Here is a 21,993-nt window from a genome sequence, read left to right as displayed (position 1 = left end):
GAGACCCAAGTACGTGATAAATCAGAGAGAGAGAGAGGGAGGGGGGGACAATGGGCTGTTTATTACACTAGTCCCCAAAGTTTTATTATGGCGTTTTCTTATCAGGGATGTATTGTACATCAATTTATCGGCCCAATGTCTTATCCCTTTAGATCCCTGGTAATAATCTATTATAAAAGTCAATAAACTCAATTATTGTTAATTTATCAAGTACCAGCGGCTTTTTCCATAGCCTCGAAGGGCTTTCACCCAAGAGGTTTGATCAACTTGGGTGTCCCCCTCCCCAACAAAATAGTTATAAACCTTCCCGGGACCTATGAGAAGCTACCCTGTAGTAGAAACCCCCGATCTGTTCAGCGAGATCCTTCGGTACAAACAAACAATAAATTAAAACTCCCTCTATTTAAATAAACAAAATTGCCCCTTTTGTAGATTAACAAGGATGACAACATTCATAAGTAGCGAAGCTCAAAAATTATGAATGGATATCGGGAAAAAATTTACTTAAGAGCAGTGTCATGCAATAAACATTAAACTTGATAAAATAGGGAAATCACCAAGCTTTTAAAATCACGCAACCTTAAAATTACAAAACATTAAAAATCTAGGAATCGATCTAACACCGATATTAAATGATAAATCTTAATGAAACTTGATGGAAATATGTAGAACGCAAAATAAATTCATCTCTGAAAGTTTAAGCCTTCTATCTTGAATAACAATTGAGATAATCACAAAAACTTGAAAATCTAGGAATCGATCTAACATTCCAAATAACAATCAGATGGACAAAACAATGTATAGATTTGATGGGCATATGTCATAGGAATTTTAACTAAAAACTTTAGCTGTCTATCTTAAACAGGGGCCGAGAAAATCACGTTTCCCCCATAGCATTACTGACGGACAGACAAAGTGAATTATAGAATAAAACTATTGGAGTAAATGTCTGGGGAAGGGGGGGGGGGTAATGCAACCATCTCGTAATCAGTGATTAAATTAGGGTTGGGCCGGATATCCGGTGTGGCCGGATATCCAGCCGGATATCCGGCCAGTTTCAATATCCGGCCGGATACCGGATATTGAAACTATCCGGCCGGATATCCGGCAATATAATCTTTTATATTTTACAACAAAAATCTCTGTTTTTTTAAATCTTAAATGGCTGTAATTTTTTTATTATTGAAGCTAGAAGAACATTTTTTCTGAATATGTTTATCTTTATGTAAATTTTATATTAGAAATCTCAAAACATAAATTTTGGCGGTGGCAGCAGTACTTGGCAGCTGACCACAAACCGACGGTTGGCAGGTAAACGGCAACGAATTTTATGAAATTGTAATATGTCATGAAGATATATAAAAACGAATAAGTTTAAAATTTGAAATCTTCAAGTAAAAATTTGCGGTCACAGGAACCGTTTAAAGATTTCTGGAGACCTGGAGGTTCAGGACTTGCAGGATTATACCTGAAACTGAAATCAACTTGAACACATATATTACATATAAGGATGTACGATTACAGGATATTTTAGTATTAGATAACATAAAATGATTTGTTTAAGTAAAAAATATTTTTACTTTTTACCTGAATGACCTTACCAGATTTGCTGCTGGATAGGAAAAAAACAGGGGGGGGGGGGGCAGGCATTCAACGCCACCTCCCCGCCCATCCTCCAACTATTAGGGGTTTACATTACAGATTGAGGGTAGTAATAGTTAATTAGATTTATTTGCTAGGAAGAAAGATCATTTGATAGTTACTTAATTTTTAAGTTTTAACCTTAATTTTATCCTATTATATAAAGTAGTAAGCTAGTATAATATAAAACACCAGTTTATGAAGAAATTTTTGTTGCTGGTATAGTCCCTTTCGTGGTAATGCCCCTTAAGGAGCGATTATTCATATTTTCACAGTAGCTTTCCCCCTATTTCTAGCCCCTCGCGGGGTACTCTAACCTTACGGGGCCAATTGCCTAACCCTGCGGGGCAATCACCTAACCAAATATAACCTAACCTAACCTAAAATAACCTATTAAAAGCAATTTTAAAAAGTCAACGAATCGCCCCTTAAGGTGCGTTGCCACGAAAGGGACTATATCCTTTTTTGTTACTTTAATATGTAGTAATTTGGCCGGTTATCCGGCCGGATATCCGGTAATTTGGCCGGATAACCGGATATCCAGCATTTGAAATCAGACGGATATCCGGTATCCGGTACCCGGCCAAAAAAATATCCGGCCCAACCCTAGATTAAATGACACTTAGAATTCGAATTTCGATCTGAACTTTTGCATGAGTAATCCTTGGTCTATTTTCCCTAAATCGAACAAAAAGTTGGAAAAGTAACGGCTAACGGCTGGCGGCTCAGACGTTTTGCCATTTACTCCAAAACGCTATCAAACGGTTTTAGACGGTAGCTGTTAGTACTAGAAGTTTTAAAAATGGTTATTGCTATCATTCAACATGAATTAAACCAAAAATATTTTTTAAAAAGTTGATTCCTACGTAATTGATGATGAATTTACCCTGAAAATAGGCTAAAAACGGCTGAGCCGCCAGCCGTTACTTTTCCAACTTTTTGTTCAATTTAGGGAAAATAGACCTACCAAGGATTACTCATGCAAAAGTTCAGATCGAAATTCGAATTCTAAGTGCCATTTAATCACTGATTACGAGATGGTTGCATTAACCCCCCCCCCCTTATAGAAGAATGAATGTCAGTATAATTTACAATACCATGTCACGTCCCTCCCTCAGATATCTGGGGGAGTGGGGGGAAGCATAACAAGCAAGATTAGATTTAATTGTTATTACTTTTCTATCACATCGTTTTATAGACAATTTTCCGCGGATAATAAATGAATTAATTCTATAATTTTAATTTACTTTTTGCTGAAAAATCTTATTTAAAAAAAAAGAATAATGAAAAAGGACAATTCATGGCTCAGAACTGGGTATGATCCGGCGGAACTGAATCGGATTGGAAGCCATACCGCGGTTGTCAGCGCCATGTTCTCAACTTTCTAATTTTACACGATTACAAAAATGAAAAAACATTTTTTTTCTAAACATATTTATTTCGTAGCGCAGCTATCCTAAGCTAGGGATCTAAAGGGATAGGACAATGGCCGATTAATTGATGTACATCCCAATGATGATATATAATAGAATATTTCCCCTTATATAGATGAAAATTAATGGACACTCAACTTCATTATCAAAATTTAATGTTAAGCCAACGAATAAGAAAACGTAAATTTAAACTTTGGGGACAACTGTAACTGTAAAAATGTCCTCTCCCTCCCATTTTCCAAAAGTTGTTTATAAAAGCGAAGCTTTTTTATAACTAGGGTCGAACCGTCCGTCCGTCCGTCCGTGACGGATAGCTTTTTTCATTAATTTTAGGCACGTTAGAATTTTTCTATCGATTTCAAATTTTGCATGATGATTCCGGTAGTAGTTAGATACAATTTAGAAAGCGTAGCAACTCTATAATATTTACCAGAATGTCCTTTATTCACTTTTTTTAACATTAAATTTTTATATGATCGAATTATCCAATTGATCTGATTTTTGGTACACTGATTCCTGAGACAACAAAGTACAATATAAAAAGCAAAGCAACTCTATAATCAAGTCCTAAAGTAAGGATGTCCTTAAATATTATCCTGCATCAAGCAATTTTTCAACAAATTGTATCTAACTACTACTGGAATCATCATGCAAAATTTGAAATCGATAGAAAAATTCTAACGTGCCTAAAATTAACGAAAAAGCTATCCGTCACGTCTGTCTGTCCGTCCTCTAAGATCCCGGTAACCACTGAATCGATTTGATTATACTCTTCAGGGAATATACCTACTGGTCCTGTGGTGGTTTTAGGCTATTTTCTTGGGGGTTGGGACACCCCAACCCCCCAAAAAACTAAAAAACCCACCCCCAAAAAAATGTATTTACATTTTTTGTAAAATCTCAGTAACTACTGATCAAATTGGGCTCTACTTCTGGGAATATACCTACTGGTCCTCTGGTGGTTTTAAGCTATTTTCTTGGGGGGTGGGACAACCCCCCCCCCCCAAAAAAAAAAAATCCCCACTTCCAAAATTTTTGATTTTTTAAATTTTTTAAAACAAAAACCAGTAATTGGGGTGGGGGGAACCCCACTGCAACATGAAGCGAAGCCTCTATGAATCCCCCCCCCCCCCAAAAAAAAAAAATTAAATATTTTTTTTTTACAAAGAAGCTGTCTTAACTTTTTTGCTTTTTATTTAAGATAGCTAGTTGGTGCTTTTAGTAAGTAGTAGATGTAAAATATTCCATAGAATTTAGATATGCAATCGTTTTTTTTTTAAACCTCTTATTTTTTAAGTAATTTAAGTTAAAAAAAAAATTAAGTTGGTTTTAAGGTACTAAAACGGAACAAAAAAGTAGTAAGATCTTTAATTTGACACCTTACTTTTTTAATTCTGTTGAGTAATTGTTGAAAAAATCTATTTTTTTTAACCTCGGTTAACGAAAACTTTGAACTGATTTATATCCTGAAATAGACATAAAAATATGTATTTATATATACCTTTAGAATGAGAAAAATATTACAAATCCATTCTAAGCAAAATTGAAAAAAGTAATAAAAGTTGAAAAGCTGTATTATATTAAAAATGGCCAAAAATATTATACATTAAAGACAACCTTTACTTTCATTATTCAGCTGTGAATTAATTTAGCCCAATCTCAATTTCTATTTTACATTTGTTTTGTTATGAAATTAATATTTAAAGAAATACTTTTTTACGATGTATTATCTTTATTATTTTTTAATTAAAGTATTTGATTTTTGTTCTAAATGATCATCAATAAGACATCTAAAATGAATGACCCTCTTTAGATGAAAATGGAAGTTGAAAGCTAGAAAAAAAAGTCTATATAAGTTACCTTTACATAGAAGAAAGAAATTGAGACATAGCTTAAGTAAATGTTGTTAGTAATGTTATAATATTTTGGCAATTTTCATATAATTTTTTATCATAGTTTATTTACTATTTTTCAATTTTGCTTAGAATGGATTTGGAATTTTTTTTCCCATTCTAAAGGTATATATAAATACATACTTTTATGTCTATTTCAGGATATAAATAAGTTCAAAGTTTTCGTTAACCGAGGTTAAAAAAAATAGATTTTTTCAACAATTACTCAACAGAATTAAAAAAGTAATGTGTCAAATTAAAGATCTTGCTATTTTTGTTCATTATGGCTATTACACTAGAAAAGCACCAAATTCAATAATCCTTGAAACCCCCTAACGGTCATGCTTGGATGGATTCTTGTGTGGGTATGCCATCAATTCCACAAGTTGTATTGTTTCACTATGGCAAATACTCAATCCGTTCATATTAATTGGGCGAAGCAAACAGGGAGGAGATTTACAAAAACAAGGATGACAACATCCATAAAAGCGAAGCTCTGAAATATTAATGGATTAGTATAAACAAAATTGTAAATGAATTTGTTGGAAAAAAATTCTCAAATAAAGGATACTGTTTAAGGACATACTTATATTTTTAGGACTTGATTGTAGATATGCTTCGCTTATAACATTGTACCTTATGGTAATGGGAATCAGTATTTTAAAAATGAAGAGGATAATTAAAATATAAACATAATTGTTGTAAAAAGTAAAAAAGTAGTATGTTTTAAATGGACGTATGGACTTTCTGGTGACGAGTATCGAGTTTCTACGTTTTCAAATTCTTACCTAATTGTTATAGGAATCTTCATGCAATGTTTTACATCGATGGTAAAATTCTAACCTTTTTAAATTAACGAAAAGACTGTCCGTGATGGACGGTCGGACGGAGCGACCCTAATTAAAAATATGCGTTTCTGGAGGTTTATATTCTATGAGGCATGGAAGAATAACCTTTAATTTAAGTTCAGAACAAAGTTTTTAATGATTTTAATGATTTTAACTACATAAAAAATGCTTTGTCATTCTAGTCAATTAAAGCAACATTTTCTATACTTGGGGGTATATTGTAAGTTTATAATTGTTGAAACCATCCAATTAATTTTAAACCTGCTGATTTTATAAAATGATGATTTCTGATACTTAATTTGATATAATTTTTTTTATGATTTATGTGTTTTATTAATGTCCCACTTTGTAGTGGCATGTAATTTGTACGTATATCTTCGCATCGTGTTGATGTTTTCATCCTTTTTTTTAGAGAAAATCAAAAATGTTATTTTCAATGGTTCGAAGAAGCTACAAATTTTAGTTTGGTGTAATAAAACTCAAGGAGAAATGGGAGGTTAAAATGTAAATCAAATATACTGTTTTCCATTATTAGTTATTTGGGCTAAAGTCTTTTGGAAAGAAGGTGTCCTAACTTTTGTGTTTTTTTCTTGTTAAATAGCTAGTCGGTGTTTTTAGTAAGTAGTAGATGTAAAATGATCCATAGAATTTAGATATACAATCGGTTTTTATGTAGACCTCTTATTTTTGAAGTAATTTAAGTTTTTTAAAAATTTAACTAGTTTTAAGGTACTAAGACACAACATAAAAAGAAGAAAATTGCTATTATGAACAAAAATAGTAAGATCTTTAGTTGAACCCCGTTTAATAAAAACTTTGAACTTTGTAGGGGACTGATTTGATAGAGCGAGAAGGGGTGAGGGGGGGGGGGTTAATGTACACCAATACAGGGAAGGAGGGGCACACTGAGCTGTTTATTAGACCAGTCCCAAAAGTTTTATAATATTATTTTCTTATTCGTTGGCTAACAAGTTTGGGGACTTTTGAATTTTGATTTATCTGAGTGTCCAAACGTTTCAACCACTAATTGTAATTGTACAGAAGGGGGTAATATATGTATCATCATTGAGGATATACATAAATTTATCGGCTATTGACTTATCCCTTTAGATCCCTGACAGTAATATATCGTCTATTTATACCCTAGTCCCTGAATAAAATAATACACCGGATGGAACTTAAAACTGTACAAAATTTAATTGAATTTCACTGGCCTAACAATTTTAATCTATAATTTTCAGTATGACTTCGAAACCGTATAATAAATAACCGCTGGATTAGAACCGATTCTCAGCCATACTGGAAAACTATGAATAGCATCAAATTACAAACAGTTTTCTACGAAGATTTAAATAATATATAAAATAAAACACTTTTGTTAGCCTGGGCCTTCGGAACCTTCGGGCTAACAAAACTTTGGTAAATTATCTGTAATTCGTTGCTATACATGATTTTTAGTATGGCTGAAAGCAGCCCAATGCCCCCTCTATCCCTGGTAAAAATATATAAATGTTGGGTAAGAAAATTTCCTACGAAAGCCGGAGAGACAGTCGAACAGACAAATAAGCAAAGGAGTAGATTCTACTTATAAAAGGGGTATGAAGGAAAATTTTCTCCAAGGGGGGGGGGGAGTTTGAACGCATTTTCCCTTGTTATCTCGTCTTCTATTAGAGCTAGAGGGCTAAAAATATTTGTCTATGTCTCCAGTTTAAAAAAAATTCCGACCATGTGTCAGTCACAGTCAAATTTTGATTCCTTGACACTTTTATTTAATTACCTTCAGGGGCGTCCAAACTTTTTATTTTGGGGGGGGTAAAATTTTTTTAAGGGGGGGGTAATTCGGTTTTGGGGAGGGTAAAATGGCGCGCGAAGCGCGCCGCAAATTTTTTTTACCCCCCTCAAAATTTTTACCCCGGGGGTAAAATTTGCTTCGGGGGGGGGAGGGGGTTATTACCCCCCCTGAAATCTTTTGGCAGGGGTAAAATTTGTTACCCCCCCCCCAAAATTTACCCCCGGGGTAAAATTTTTTGGGGGGGTAAGTTAAATTTTATCAAAATTTTACTATTAAAAATCAAAAAATTTTTTGTTAGAGATTTTCTATTTTTTGGGGGGGGGTATTTACCCCCCCAAAATTGTTTGGGGGGGGTAAATACCCCCTCCTAAATGTTTGGGGGTGACTACGGCACCACCAGGGTAGGGGTAAATTTAAAATGGGGGGGGGGGTAAAATGAAAAAAATTTTAGGGGGGGCCTACGGCACCCCCAAATTCGTTTGGGGGGGGGGTAATCGCCCCATTAGCCCCCCCCCTTGGACGCCTATGATAACCTTTGTTTGTTTTTAGGTTCCTTTTTACTGAAAAATTTAAAAACTGCCGTAAATTTTTATTTTTAATGCTAGAAGAAAATTTTTTTTCTAAAAAATTTATTCATGTAAATTTTGTATAAAATTTTTAAAACTTAAGTCTCAGTGTCAGCGGCGTTCCATGGCAGCTGCAGGCTGCCGCAATCGGCAGATTTTGATCAAATTTTAATATGTCTTCATAAGTTGAAGTTGAAAATTTGGAGTCCAAAATTGTGTTCTACCCAACCGAAATAACCATCCAACATATCCCCCCCCCCATTCCAAATTACCATCTAACCCCCAATTACCCGTGCCATATGGTTTAAAACCTACCGTCTAACGATTGGTCCAGCCAGTTATTGTATATGTGTTTGTTTGTTCAACAATATCTCCTAAACGGTTGGACGAATTGTATACAAATTTCTAACAAAGTTTACCATTTGCATTGGGTACGATTTAGGCTATTTTTCAGGGGGGTATACTAACTTCTCCAACATATATGGTCCTATAATTATCTACCCCCTGAACAAATTTTTCACCCAAAAAAATTTTTTGGGCTTAACCCATTAGGGGGCCAGCCCCTTAAGGCCACGGCGAAGCTAAAACAAATGTTCCAATGGATATTTGTGTATAACTATTTCCCATAATTGACACTGTACATTAGCGCACAACGGTTCGATAGACTAAATGGTTTTGAGAAACTCTTATTCTTAATAAAACGCCCATTTCCGAAAGTCTACCACTGTATATATTTAGTTTGCTGATCAAAGTGCTTCATTAAAGTCAATAGGTAAGTCTTTTTTGTTATTATCCAATTTTTCTACATTTGTAGTCCATATGTCCTGTTAGAGTTTATTTGGCATGTTTGAATCGCCCTATAGATTTAAAACCTTGCCTGAGTACTTTTTATAAATTATACGAAAGAATTCGTTTTGTAATTTTTTTCGTTTTTTTATAACATTTTTTATTTTGTTAAATAATATTGTATTATGAATACATTTTACCTCAACATTTTTGTTGTTGTTGAAACGAAATACATTTTTTTTGCAGGTTGAATATGAATAAAAAAAATTTAAGGACAGACCATTCAAGTAATAATTATGTACAGTGTCAAAGAACTAAGCAATCTCGTGAGAGGTACTTTATTCATTTTCATATAGGGAGGGAGTGGATATTTGACTCAAATTATGCAAGTACCCAAAGTTTTACAACATGTGGGTCTGAAGTATATGTCACTAAATAAAATATGTTATTTTTTGTGCCATAACCAGGGATTTAAAGGGAAGAGACAATAAATGATAAATTAAAACATCCCCACTGATAAACAAAATTAACCTTTATCTGTAATACAAAGTAGAACGATGTCTGTCTGTCCGTCTGCCCCTTAAGATTTTTACTAAACCTACCCTTCAGGGAATATACCTACTGGTCCTGTGGTGGTTTTAGGCTTTTTTCTTGGGGGATGGGACACCCCCAACCCCCTCAAAAAACAAAAAGATCCCCCCCCCCAATTTAAAAAAAAAATTATGTTTGAAAATAGTGGGTGCACGTCCATTTTTTTATTCCTATATATATTTTTTAATATGTTCGAAATAAGTGGTTGCATCTCCAATTTTTTTAAAATTATCTTGGAGCAAAGCCCATATAGGCTAGGGGCGAAACCACTAGTTTTCATTAAAGTTTAAAGATTTCAAATATCAGTAAATACCCAAAGATTATAATTCAAAGGATGGGATGAGTATGTTTATAAAACTTTGAGTACCAATATAGTTTACAGCCCAATATCCTCTCTCTCTCTCTCTCTCTATCTGTGAGTAAATCAGATTCTTTTACAATTTACAAATAGAATATGAATAATTGAATATATAGAATAGTTATTTCTCGCATCGTAACTTTAAAAGATTTCGTGATTTATTTTAGTTTAATGATCATTATTTTTGACCCACCTCTATAGTTTATTTATTTCGGATGTTTATCCATAGTTTTTGAGCTTCCCTGCCCATGTATGTTGTCATCCAGGTTTACATTTTGTACATTCTTGGTGTACTGGTTTATCTATCACCTAATTGTGTTTGTGTCAAAGGAGCTTGATAACCACTGGACCGATATGGTTTGTTGTTGTTTAGACATGAGTGGAACAAATTGTGCAGTGTGTACTAAACAAATGGACTGTCAAACCCACACCTATGGAGGTAAATATTTTTGACGGTTTGCCTCAAAGTGTCTAGTCTACAGAATTTACTCGAAGTGTCTAGTCTACACAGTTTACTCGAAGTGTCTAGTCTACACAGTTTACTCGAAGTGTCTAGTCTACACAGTTTACTCGAATTACCTAGTCTCAAAGTGTCTAGTCTACACAATTTACTCGAAGTGTCTAGTCTACACAGTTTACTCGAAGTGTCTAGTCTACACAGTTTACTCGAAGTGTCTAGTCTACACAATTTACTCAAAGTGTCTAGTCTACACAGTTTACTCGAAGTGTCTAGTCTACACAGTTTAATCAAAGTGTCTAGTCTACACAGTTTAATCAAAGTGTCTAGTCTACACAATTTACTCGAAGTGTCTAGTCTACACAGTTTACTCGAAGTGTCTAGTCTACACAGTTTACTCGAAGTGTCTAGTCTACACAGTTTACTCAAAGTGTCTAGTCTACACAGTTTAATCAAAGTGTCTAGTCTACACAGTTTACTCGAAGTGTCTAGTCTCAAAGTGTCTAGTCTACACTTTACTTGAAGTGTCTAGTCTACACAGTTTACTCGAAGTGTCTAGTCTACACAGTTTACTCGAAGCGACAGTAAGAGAAAAAAAATTTCCCAGAAATAAGGCCAACTGTTTCTAAAATGTTCAAATGAACATATAAATTTAGTGAAAAAAAGAAAATCTTAAAATAACGCCATTTTGAGAAAATTAGATTTGAAAATTTCAAGTTCAATTTTCATCCCCTAGTAGTTACTGCATAATCATGACAAGAAAAGCATAGATTATTTATTTAAAATTTTGAACAACTTTGCTTTTATGAAGTCTTTCATAAAACCTCTCGAAATATTTATTTAAGGCTGAATTTCCGTGACCTTAGCAAAGCGAATGATAAAAATGGCCATTAATCAACTCCCTTCAGGAGTGGTTTTATGAAGAACTTTATAAAAGCAAACTTTTTAAAAATTTTGAATAAATAAAACTCAATTGGTTTATTAGTGATACAAGACTCCACTAACATATAATACTAGAGTTGGGCTCGATATAATTATCTCGCTAAAGGCTAGTTTTATTTACTTTCTTTTGGTTATCTGAATTCTGACTATTAACCCTATTCTTTCATTATCTTCTCCCTGACGATTTCTTTCTTTAAACTATTTTAGGATCTTGATAATTTTTATTTCAAATTATCGTCCTGAAAGGGTTAAAATGTTTAATTAACTGTTAAATTTTAGTTCAATATCTGACCACATTACGCACGTATCGATAGTATCAAATTATTTTTAAACTAAGTTTTCTTTTATTTACTATATCATAAATTTAAATTTTCTGTTTTATGGATAGAAATTTAATACTTCAATATAATTCAAATAGCAACATGAAATAAAAAAAATTAATTTATTCTTCATACAGTAAAATAATTGGTCTTATCGTTCTAGTCAACGAGAGTTTATTATGAATTATTGGAGCACTATGAGTTTTAAACATTTTTTGCTTGGAAAACTTGAGCTCATATATAGACATTTATTTCCTATATAGATCTGTCATGGATCTTGATGCAATAAAGCAGGCTGTTTTGTAAATGTTAAAAATTGGAAGATTTCATTAAACAAAAGTTCCCGCAAATATAAAAATTAAATAATACTGGTGGCTTTTCCCCTAGACTCTAGTAAGTAAGGGGTTAATCGATTTAACATTTATTAAAATCTTTAGACATACAGACTTTTACTTTTTATCATATACTACTTGCTTCGCCCCTAGTCTCTAGAGAACAAGGATGACAACATCCATAAAAGCGAAGCACTAAAACGGTAGGACAAACGGACATTAACACTTGTATATCGTCATAACTGGATAATCAGAATATAAATGTTTAAGAGTCAATGCAAAATTTTAAGTAAATTTGTTGAAAAACTTCTTGATACAAGATAATGTTTATGGACATGCTTACATTTTTAGGACTTGATTATAGAGTTGCCTCGCTTAAAATATTGTACTTTGTTTTCCCAGAAATCAGTATACCAAAAATCAGACCAATCAGATTATTAGATTACAAAAAAAATTGTTGTTAAAAAAGTAAAAAAAATCATCATGTTTAAAATAGATGTAAGGACATTCTAGTAATGATTATAGAGTTGCTACGGTTTATAAATCGTACCTAACTACTACAGGAATTACCTTGCAAAGTTTGAAATAAATAGGACAATTTTAACATGCCCAAATTAACGAAAAAAGCTATCTGTTACGGTCGGACGGACGTATGGACGGACCGACCCTAATTATAGAAAAGCTTCGCTTTTGAAAAGTCTAACACTCACCCCTTTCCCCATTCTATGGTATGGCGCCACAGACAACAAAAACAATTATTATCCCCCCCCCCCGTATTCCCTTATTTTTAAATTTGTTCTTCTAAAAATATGGAAAAGGGGGGGGGGGGGGTTAAATGCTTGAGAGGCAAATTGAGGGAAAGCACATAATTATCATTAATTTAGATGTAAAGATTTGAAGTAAAAACCTTATCTTATCTGTTGGCTCAAAAACTTTTGGGTTCTTTTATTGAAATTTAGTTTAACTAATAATTTCAATCTACAGAAGGGGTAATTTTGTCAATCATTATTAGGGATGTATATTAGGGATGTGTATTAGAACCAGGGAGTAAGGGAGGGGACAATGGGCAATTAATTCAATTTAAGAGGGTTCGCTGAAAAGCAATGAAAACCAGATTTATCAAGAAAATTTTACCATAATTGTAAAGGGATCATGGTAAACTAATTTAGAACAAAATTAGTTCTAAGAAAAAAATCATTTACTTGAAAACTAAATTATCAACACATCACAATGTAGTAAACATTCTGTAATTAATCACTAGAAAAATCTTGTTTAGAACTACCTCAACCCTTCTGATATATTTATAAATTAACCCTTAAATTCAAGCGGTTCTTAGATTATGTAATACATAAATATCACAGTAGAGTTTCTATACATGAAAAGACATTTTCTTGGGAAAAAATATTTGTTAAAACCAGCGATAAATACCAAACTTTTCTGTCTGCATATTCAAAACTAGCTCAGCTAGTTAGCGGGGCATCGATGCGCAAGTCCCCAAAATCAGTAAGAATCTGCTGTATTCGTGCACATTCCCCTTAAGCCAGTCCCCAAAGTCTGAGACTCCTTAAAAATTGAATATTCGATCCATTGTCCCCTCCTTTACTCCCTGATTAGAACGGACATACGGACAGACAAAGTTATTTATAGAGTAGCTTTACTACCAAGCTAATGTTATTTTACAATGCCAGGTATTTGTTGTTCTTCTTGTCGGTCCTTCTTTCGGCGCACAGTTATATCGGGCATGAACAAGTGGTGTAAAAAGCAGGAAAACTGTGATATCACTAATCCCAAGGAGTAAGTTGTGCTATATTCTACTAAAGTAACAGGAGGTCTTTTTGTCTGTTTGTGTGCCTGTGTGTTTGTACCGAAGGATCTCGCTAACTGCTGAACCAATCGGGTTCTCCTTTACAGGGTATCCCTTCATGGGTCATGGGCAGGTTTATAAATATTTTACCACCACCCACCATGAGAAATCGCAGCTAGAATAAATTTTCCTCCCCTTCCCATTTTTAAAAATTCTTCTTTTTAAATCTAAAATAAAAAAATTTCCATTTCTAAAAATTCTTCTTTTTAAATCTAAAATAAAAAAATTTCCATTTTTAAAAATTCTTCTTTTTTTAATCTAAAATAAAAAAATTCCCATTTTTAAAAATTCTTCTTTTTAAATCTAAAAAAAAAATCTTTTTAAATCTAAAATAAAAAAATTTCCATTTTAAAAGTTCTTTTTTTAAAATCTAAAATAAAAAAATTTCCATTTTTAAAAATTCTTCTTTTTAAATCTAAAAAAAAAAATTCCCATTTTAAAAAATTCTTTTTAAATCTAAAATAAAAAAATTGGGTTATGGAATTCGACTCCCACCTCCTTACGAGCCCCTAGAGGCCTCTAGTAGACGCTATTATTCTACTAAAGTAACAGGATGTCTATCTGTCTTTCAATGTGTAAACGTGCAAAGTAGTGTAAACGCCAGAGAAAATGTGATATTACCACAATTAATGTTTTTTTTGGGAGGAAACTCTACATAGGTCTCAGGAGTGTTAATCTTTTTAATTGTTCAAAATTCGGCCCTGTCTAAAGAAGGTGTCTTAACTTTAATTTTTATAACTAGTCGGTGTTTTTAGTAAGTAGTAGATGCAAAATTTTCCATAGAATTCAAATATGCAATCGATTTTTCGATAATTCCCTGACAGAATTAAAAAAGTAAGGTGTCAAATTAAAGATCTTACTATTTTTGTTCATAATGGCCGTTTTTTTCTTTTCTTTTATTGCGTTTTAGTACCTTATAACCGACTTAATTTTAAAAAAAACTTAAATTACTTTAAAAATAAGAGGTCTACAAAAAACCGATTGCATATCTGAATTCTGTGGAAAATTTACATCTACTACTTACTAAAAACACCGACTAGCTATAAAAATAAAAGTTAAGACACCTTCTTTTCTGATGTTTAGACTAAGGTGTATTCCCTGCCGTTACAACAAATGTAAAGCTATTGGTATGGACCCCAAACTTATTAAATATCAGGTAATTATTTTAGAAAATGGAAAAATAGTTATTTCGCGCATCGTATTATAAACAGCTTTCCACGGATATAGAATGTACAATTATAAGATTAAAACCAGTGTTTTTAGCCTTAAAATGAGAAAGCAGAAAAAGAGCCTAAAACCATCCAAAGTTAAATCTAAAAAGTAAATAGTCTATAACTATCCTGTAGTTATCGAAATCTTAAGCTAAATAGAAAAGTCTTACTACTTTATACAAAAAAATTAAGAATACTTTTTTTTCAAAGGATGGGAAAAGGATTCAAGTTTTGGAATTTGATGATAATATAACCCAATCCACACAGGACTCTAAACAAGGAATATCAGGTTTGGATTATTTCAAAAGCAAAGCTTTTCTATGTTTCTAGGGTATTTTTGGTACAAGTCAGTATGTCATTACAATAGGCACAGTTAGGTCTAATTAAATGACTGATCAATATAAATTTTGATATTTGCACAGCAGAGCTACTCTAAAAGAATAGCCTAATAAATCTAAAGTCTTATTTGACCAATTTTGCTATATGCAGTTTAAATGTATAATTTGTAATGTTCAGGGAGCCTTTTTTTAACTTCTGATATCAACCAAATCCTTAGGAATTCTAATAAATAAATTTAAGTCTCACAAGTGTAGCTTTATTGACAAAAGAAGGTGTATGATTATTTATTTTTGATGAGGAAACAAGTGGTGTATTTGTTTAACTAGCTGTTTCATCTGTATATAGTTCCAGACATCTTCTTACTTTTTCTTGTTTTTTTGTTTGTTGTATTCCAGCTGCAAAGGTTGGGGCGTATTCTTCGCTGCTTCTTTGTTTATCCCATTAATTATCTTCGGTTCATAATCTAGTTGGGGCAAAGAATATCAGGCCTTGAATACTGTTGTCTTAGATTATTGGATTACTGGAGAATTTCAAGATTCTTTAGTTCCTTTATTTTTAAAAGCAAAGCTTTTCTATAATTAAGGTCTGTCCGTCAATACGTCAATAATGGAAAGCAATTTTCAAGTCCTAAAAATGTAAGTGTAATAGGGGTGAAGCGTTCCAGCCCCTTTACGATACGGCGTGATTTCCCGACAGAGCCCCTAGCTCGATGGTTCTTTCCAGAGAGGTACTTCAAGTGTTAAAGGATTGAAGATTTATTTGGTACTTACTATGATAACAAAAATACAGTATTTATATGCAAATTACAGAGATAAATAGATAAATTGGGTAGAGTGGTGAAGTGAAGATTGATCAGAATTAGGATCATCTTAATACTTAATTTTTAAGTTATAACCTTTTTTATATAAAATAACACAATTTTACGAAGAAAACTTTTTATTGCTACTTCAATATCTGTATATCCGGTAGTAGAAATCAGCAAAATGTTTTTAATAATGAAATATTTTTTTAGCAACATCCGCTACCTGTGTAAAGGAAGAAATAATAACTGTTGAGGATGACTTGGAAGATACGGATGGTTATTCCAATAGTTTTAATACTTACCAACCAATTCAACCTCTACGAGCTTCTGTTATTCAACTCAACCCAATGTTTACCCATCCTACCCTAAGAAAACACCAGTAAAAGAGAAGGTTCAAATATTATTAAACAAAAAATAATGATTAGGAGACCTTTTTTATTTTTTTTTTATAAATGAACATTCAAATGTTGTACTTCATAAAAAAAACAGGATACTAAATAAGAAATTAAATATAATCATAGAAATTTTATGCCTATCACTTTTTTATACACTTTTCAAGTGGTCTTTTGTGAGAAGCGTTGGAAAGTGTCATGTGTGACGTCATAGAAATACGTCTAGAGATTTCCTTTCCCACTTCTCCTCTTATTACTCCCAGTAAGACATATTTTTATGACATTACACATAACACTTACTAGTGCTTTGTCTTTTGTAAACTGAGTTGCTACACACACCCCACCCGAAGGCGTGTTAGGTTAGAAAAAAACCCCAGCGGAAATGGTTTACACAGGATTTACTGGGACCTTATGGTGAGTTCAGAACATGCTTTCCCTAATTTGAATTAGTACCTTCCCATAGTAGAAAATTTTAAAATTACTTTTGGTGATAAAATTTTACTTTCATTTTAAGACTACCTTCACCTTACTTTATAAGTCAACAGGAGAAGGCTTAAATGTAATTTAATTTTAATTAAAAATAACTTTTAAGGCATCTTTAATGATATAAAGGTGTTTTAAGGTACAAGAAACTCATAATTAATTATGATTTATTATTTTTAAAATCTCATTACTAGTTTAGAGTACCTAATAGTGTATTATTAACAAAAAATGTGATCAAGAATAAATTGTTTCTTTTATTATATATGAGATCATCCATGAAAGTCTTTTAATTACTATATTTTTTAGTTAAGGTGTCAAAAACTAATTTTGTTTAAGGTTAAAAAAATCTAAAAGGCCAATCAACTATTCTTAGAAAAAATTACTAGAATTAGTAGATTACATTTGTAACCTGCTTGGAAATGCTTAAAATTCTAAACAATTTTTGATTTGTTTTCAATGGTTATGTCTATTTTTCTAAAATCCTTGCTGAAGTCGATTAAATTTCAATTTATTTAAAAAAACAGAAAATATTTTTTCCTTTAGCATTTTTAAAAATCACTTCAGCATGCTCCTATTGGCTTATGTAGTTTTTAAAAGTATGTATTTAAGTTTTCCATTGAATGTAGATAGTTTTAGTTACCTTAATTGTCCAATTTGGTCAATTTGGAGCAATATTAGAGAGATACTTGTAATTTTCTCTAAATAACTAAATTTATATTTCAACTTTTTGCTGTGTAAAAGATGATTTTTAAGCAATACTTTGAAATAAGATATCTCAAAAAGTATTAGAGCTAGAAAAATGTTAGAGACCTTTCTAGAAAGCTCCAATGTCTGTAATTTCAACTGTAATGTGAGCGAATTTGCATGATAAACATGAAAGACAAAATAAGACAATAAAGCAGGTTAGGTAAAGGTAGTCTAAAAATAAAAGTAAAATTTGATCACCAAAAGTAATTTTAAAATTTTCTACTATGGAAAGGTACTAATTCAATTTAGGGAAAGCATTTTCTGAACTCACCGTAAGGTCAGAGTACATCCTGTGCAAACCATTTCTGCAGGTTTTTTCTAACCTAACACGCCTTCGGGTGGGGGGTGTACACTTTCCATATTATACAGTGTTACAGAAATCTTCCTGTTAAGTTTAAAATTGATAGGATTGTCTTAACATGTCCCAATTAACAACCAGACTGAACTAAATGTAAAAAACACTCCTTTCAAAAAGATATTCTTTTTTCAATTTTTAATGGTGATTCCTGGGACAGACAACCAATCATAATTTTGCTACTGATTTACAGAGATTTCTTGTTATTTACAATTTACACTGACAAAAAAAAACATCTCTAATGTAAAATAAATTGTTAATGTTTTAATTTGTAAAAATTTCTTTGATCTTGTTTCTTATTTTTTACAAATTATTATATCCTATTATATAAAGTAGTAAGGTTTTTATTGCCTGTAGCTTATGATTTCTATAACTATTGAACTGATTGAGTTCTCCGTTTTAGGAAAGCTTTTCAAAGGTGGTTTTAGGCTATTTTATATTAAGATTTTAGTCCTGGGATGGTTTTAAGCTATTTTTCTGGACCTAGATGATAGCAGTGTAGCTGCTAGTATTTATATAAAGGGTATTTAAAAAAACAATTGCTTCACCTTTTTCAATATGACAATAAAAGATAACCCAATTTATGCTCAAATTAAATTTAGAATCTTTTTAACCTCTCCAAATTACTACATCTCGAGACCTAGCCCTTGTGGAGTGATTGGTTTTTTTTCAACCCCTTGGTAAAGTGTATAAATATTAAATAATGCCCCCTAGTAGTTTCAAACACTTTTTGGTTAGATTAGAAATTCACTGTCACTAGATTCCAGATTTAAATCTGTCACAATATGACTCTATGTTACCAAAATTCAGAATATGGCATATTATATATGACATTATGTCAGGTTATTTTCTCATTTTTGTCGATGCAATCAAATCTGACACAATATTACCAAAAGTCATATATGACATTAAGTGAAATAGAGTCAGATTTATCAGATTATAATCGGAAATCCCCCTTGTCAGATTAAAATTTGTCGGCAAATCTGAGTTTTACTTACCAAAAATGGACCAAAACTCAGGATCGGCAGATTATAATCTGACGAAATGTAATCAAAAGTCAGAGGTTATAGATAAGGAGGACAGGATTTAAAACCTGACCAAATCTAGTGACAAAAACTTGACAAAACTCAGATTAGTCAGATTTAAAACTACTAGGGGCCATTTTCAAGTTATGCAACGGTTAATCCAAGTTATGTAACTACTAAACAATGCATAATATAAATAATATAAAATATTAATGATTTTATTAAAATCTATTTCATCAAATAAATTTTTTATTGTAGCAAAGCTACTCTTTAATTAAAAATGTACGTCCGTCTGTGTATTCATCTTGGATGGTCAATGTGATAAATAAAAGGAAGTTCAACTTACATTAGTTTTATTTTTTCCCGCTATGATTTTTTGTCAGAAACTTAGACTGCCAGTAACTAATAACATTTTTACAATAAAAATGTTATCAGTTACTGGCAGTCTAAGTTTCTGACAAAAATAAGCTTTTAATTTTGCTTCCAGACGACTTAATTTAATATTGAAATTTCCATAATTAGCAATGAAATTTTTTCAAAGTTTTCATTGTACTAAAATAATCATTTTGAAATGCCTGTTAACTTTTTTGTTATTGAAGCTGGGGGCTTTAAATTTTGGGTATTTGGTCTACTCGTGGCAGGCTTTCAGCAGTTAAAGCGGGGTATTTCTTGCAGGGTTCCTTTAATATATACTTTTATAATAATAGAAAGATGATATTTCATTTCATAGTAGGCTATCCATTTATCCCTGGCTTTCACTCTCAGGAAAAGATAAAACTGCAAGGAATAAGAATGGGTAGAATAAAAGTAGATATAGTTCAAATAATATACAGGGATATTAGGGGTTAGACAGTGGACAATAAATTGATGTACTGTACATTCCCAATGATGATGATAAACAAAATTGCCCTTTCTGTAAAATTAATTATGGGTTGAAAATATTGGACAATACTTTCGAACCAACCAAGGAAAATTTACTGACAGTGCAGTAACCAAAGTTTTGAGCCAACAAATAAGAAATGTTGATTAAAACTTTTGGTACCAATGTAATTTATAGTTAAATTTCGTGTACATCCAATTTATCTAAAATACCATTAGAGTATGTCGTTATTTTATCAGCTAGGCCACCTTTATTTAATCACATATGCATAGCCAGAAAAGATAATGGACAGTAATCATGTAATGAAGAAGACTAAGAGCAGAAATTTTGAAAACAATAAAGATCCCCAAAATGATAATAGATATTATGCCAAGCCAACTTCACAATATTTCTCTAAATATAAAAAATCCCCTAACCATCCACCCCCCATTTTTAAAGAGAAGCTTGCTATGATAATGGTCGGTCCAAAGGTCCTTCTGTAACGATTGGCTCTTTTAGTTTATTTATACATGTTAGAGTTGTCCTATGGATTTCAAACTTTGCATGATGATCCCTATAACAGTTAGGTACGATTTAGGAAGCGAAGCTACTCTATAACCGTTGTCAGCAAGTCCATAAGTAAATTTTAAAACATGCTATTTTTTTTTACTTTTTGGGCGACAACTTTTTGTATGATACAATTATTCAATTTATCTCATTTTTGAGTTAAATAATAAATACAATTTGCAAAATTAAATTGCCTTGGCTTAGCACGGAAATGTGCAATTTTTTTGTAATTTTTGTTTATATATTCTTCTTTTTCTTTACTCTCTCAACTACATGCCTGCATATTTTGTTTATAATTTCCAACAGCTTCACTACTATTGAACATATTCGTCCTTGTTTAAGTTATTTAATACCTATATTTGAGACAACTTTTATAAATAAGATATCGCCAGCATTCTCTACCTGTAGACCTCGTCGTTTTGCCATACAAAAATTATTCCTGTAACCTCAATTATCTTAAATTTCTTTTAGAACCAAGTCTTAAAATTACACATTTCTTGAAACAGCCAATTTTGAGATATTTAGCAACATACATTCTTAATTATTTCATTTAAATCTAATTCAATTAGCTTGATGGAATAGAGGAAGCGTGGATTGAAAACAATTCTTTCAAGAGGTGGTTCACATCTACTGGAAGGGAAATTTCAACTTTCTCCCTCACTTACATTCAGAAGATGCGCGCTCAGTAAAATACAATTTTAAACAAGGATGACAACACATATTCATAAGTAGCGAAGCACAAGTGAAATCATGGATACAATTAGATTTAATGAGAATTTGTTAAAATCAAGAATATATTCATTGGAGTAAATAAACACAAAACCTTATGTTATTTTGTATGGTGACTGACAGACGGCCGGTCAAAGTAAATTACATACTGGATGCCCAGAACAATGGGAAAAAATGTTTTGATATTGTCATCTCAAAAAAGTTTGAAAATGTAAAAACAAAATAAAAATAGCCAAAAAATGCTAAAAGGCAGCCGACCGCCATAGATGTTTTCCTAAATCTAATAACTACAAAAATTTTGAAAGTCGAGCCATAATAACCAAAGATAAATAAAAATAATGGGGGAAATGTGAAAAATATAAGAATAGCCAAAAAATCTGCAAAAAAGGCAGATGGACTGCCATGAATACTGTTCAATTTTGATATCCTTAACCACAAAATTATTTTAAATCGGACCATAAACACCAAATATATGGGGGGGAAAAATATGAAAAAAATAGCAAAAATCTTCTAAAAAGCAGTCCGACCGCCTTTGATGTTCTATAGTTAATTAAGCTCCTTAATGGTGGCTTAATCGCGGTTTCCCCCATTTGGTGTCTAACGGACAGGCGTACATTGTGAATTATAGAGTAACTTCGCTTCTAAGAAATGGAAAATTGAAA

At 32.1% G+C, this 21,993-nt stretch overlaps 1 protein-coding gene across 1 annotated transcript; it reads left to right on the top strand.

Annotated features, from left to right (window-relative positions):
* Nucleotides 1-8,914: 8,914 nt before the first annotated feature.
* On the top strand, nucleotides 8,915-17,026 carry LOC145319681 (uncharacterized). The gene is made up of 6 exons (XM_080161968.1): nucleotides 8,915-8,944; nucleotides 10,281-10,346; nucleotides 13,647-13,752; nucleotides 14,906-14,978; nucleotides 15,244-15,322; nucleotides 16,385-17,026. Exons 2-6 carry the CDS (start codon nucleotides 10,283-10,285, stop codon nucleotides 16,555-16,557), a joined length of 495 nt encoding a protein of 164 aa, XP_080018094.1. The 5' UTR covers nucleotides 8,915-8,944; nucleotides 10,281-10,282; the 3' UTR covers nucleotides 16,558-17,026.
* The last annotated feature ends 4,967 nt before the right edge of the window (nucleotides 17,027-21,993 follow it).

This window comes from Acartia tonsa, chromosome 5 (genome assembly GCF_053477335.1).
Source record: "Acartia tonsa isolate MP-2025a chromosome 5, ASM5347733v1, whole genome shotgun sequence".
Taxonomy (NCBI): Eukaryota; Metazoa; Arthropoda; class Copepoda; order Calanoida; family Acartiidae; genus Acartia; species Acartia tonsa.
Note: the sequence above shows the minus strand (reverse complement) of the source record. Positions and strands in the feature narration are given on the sequence as shown.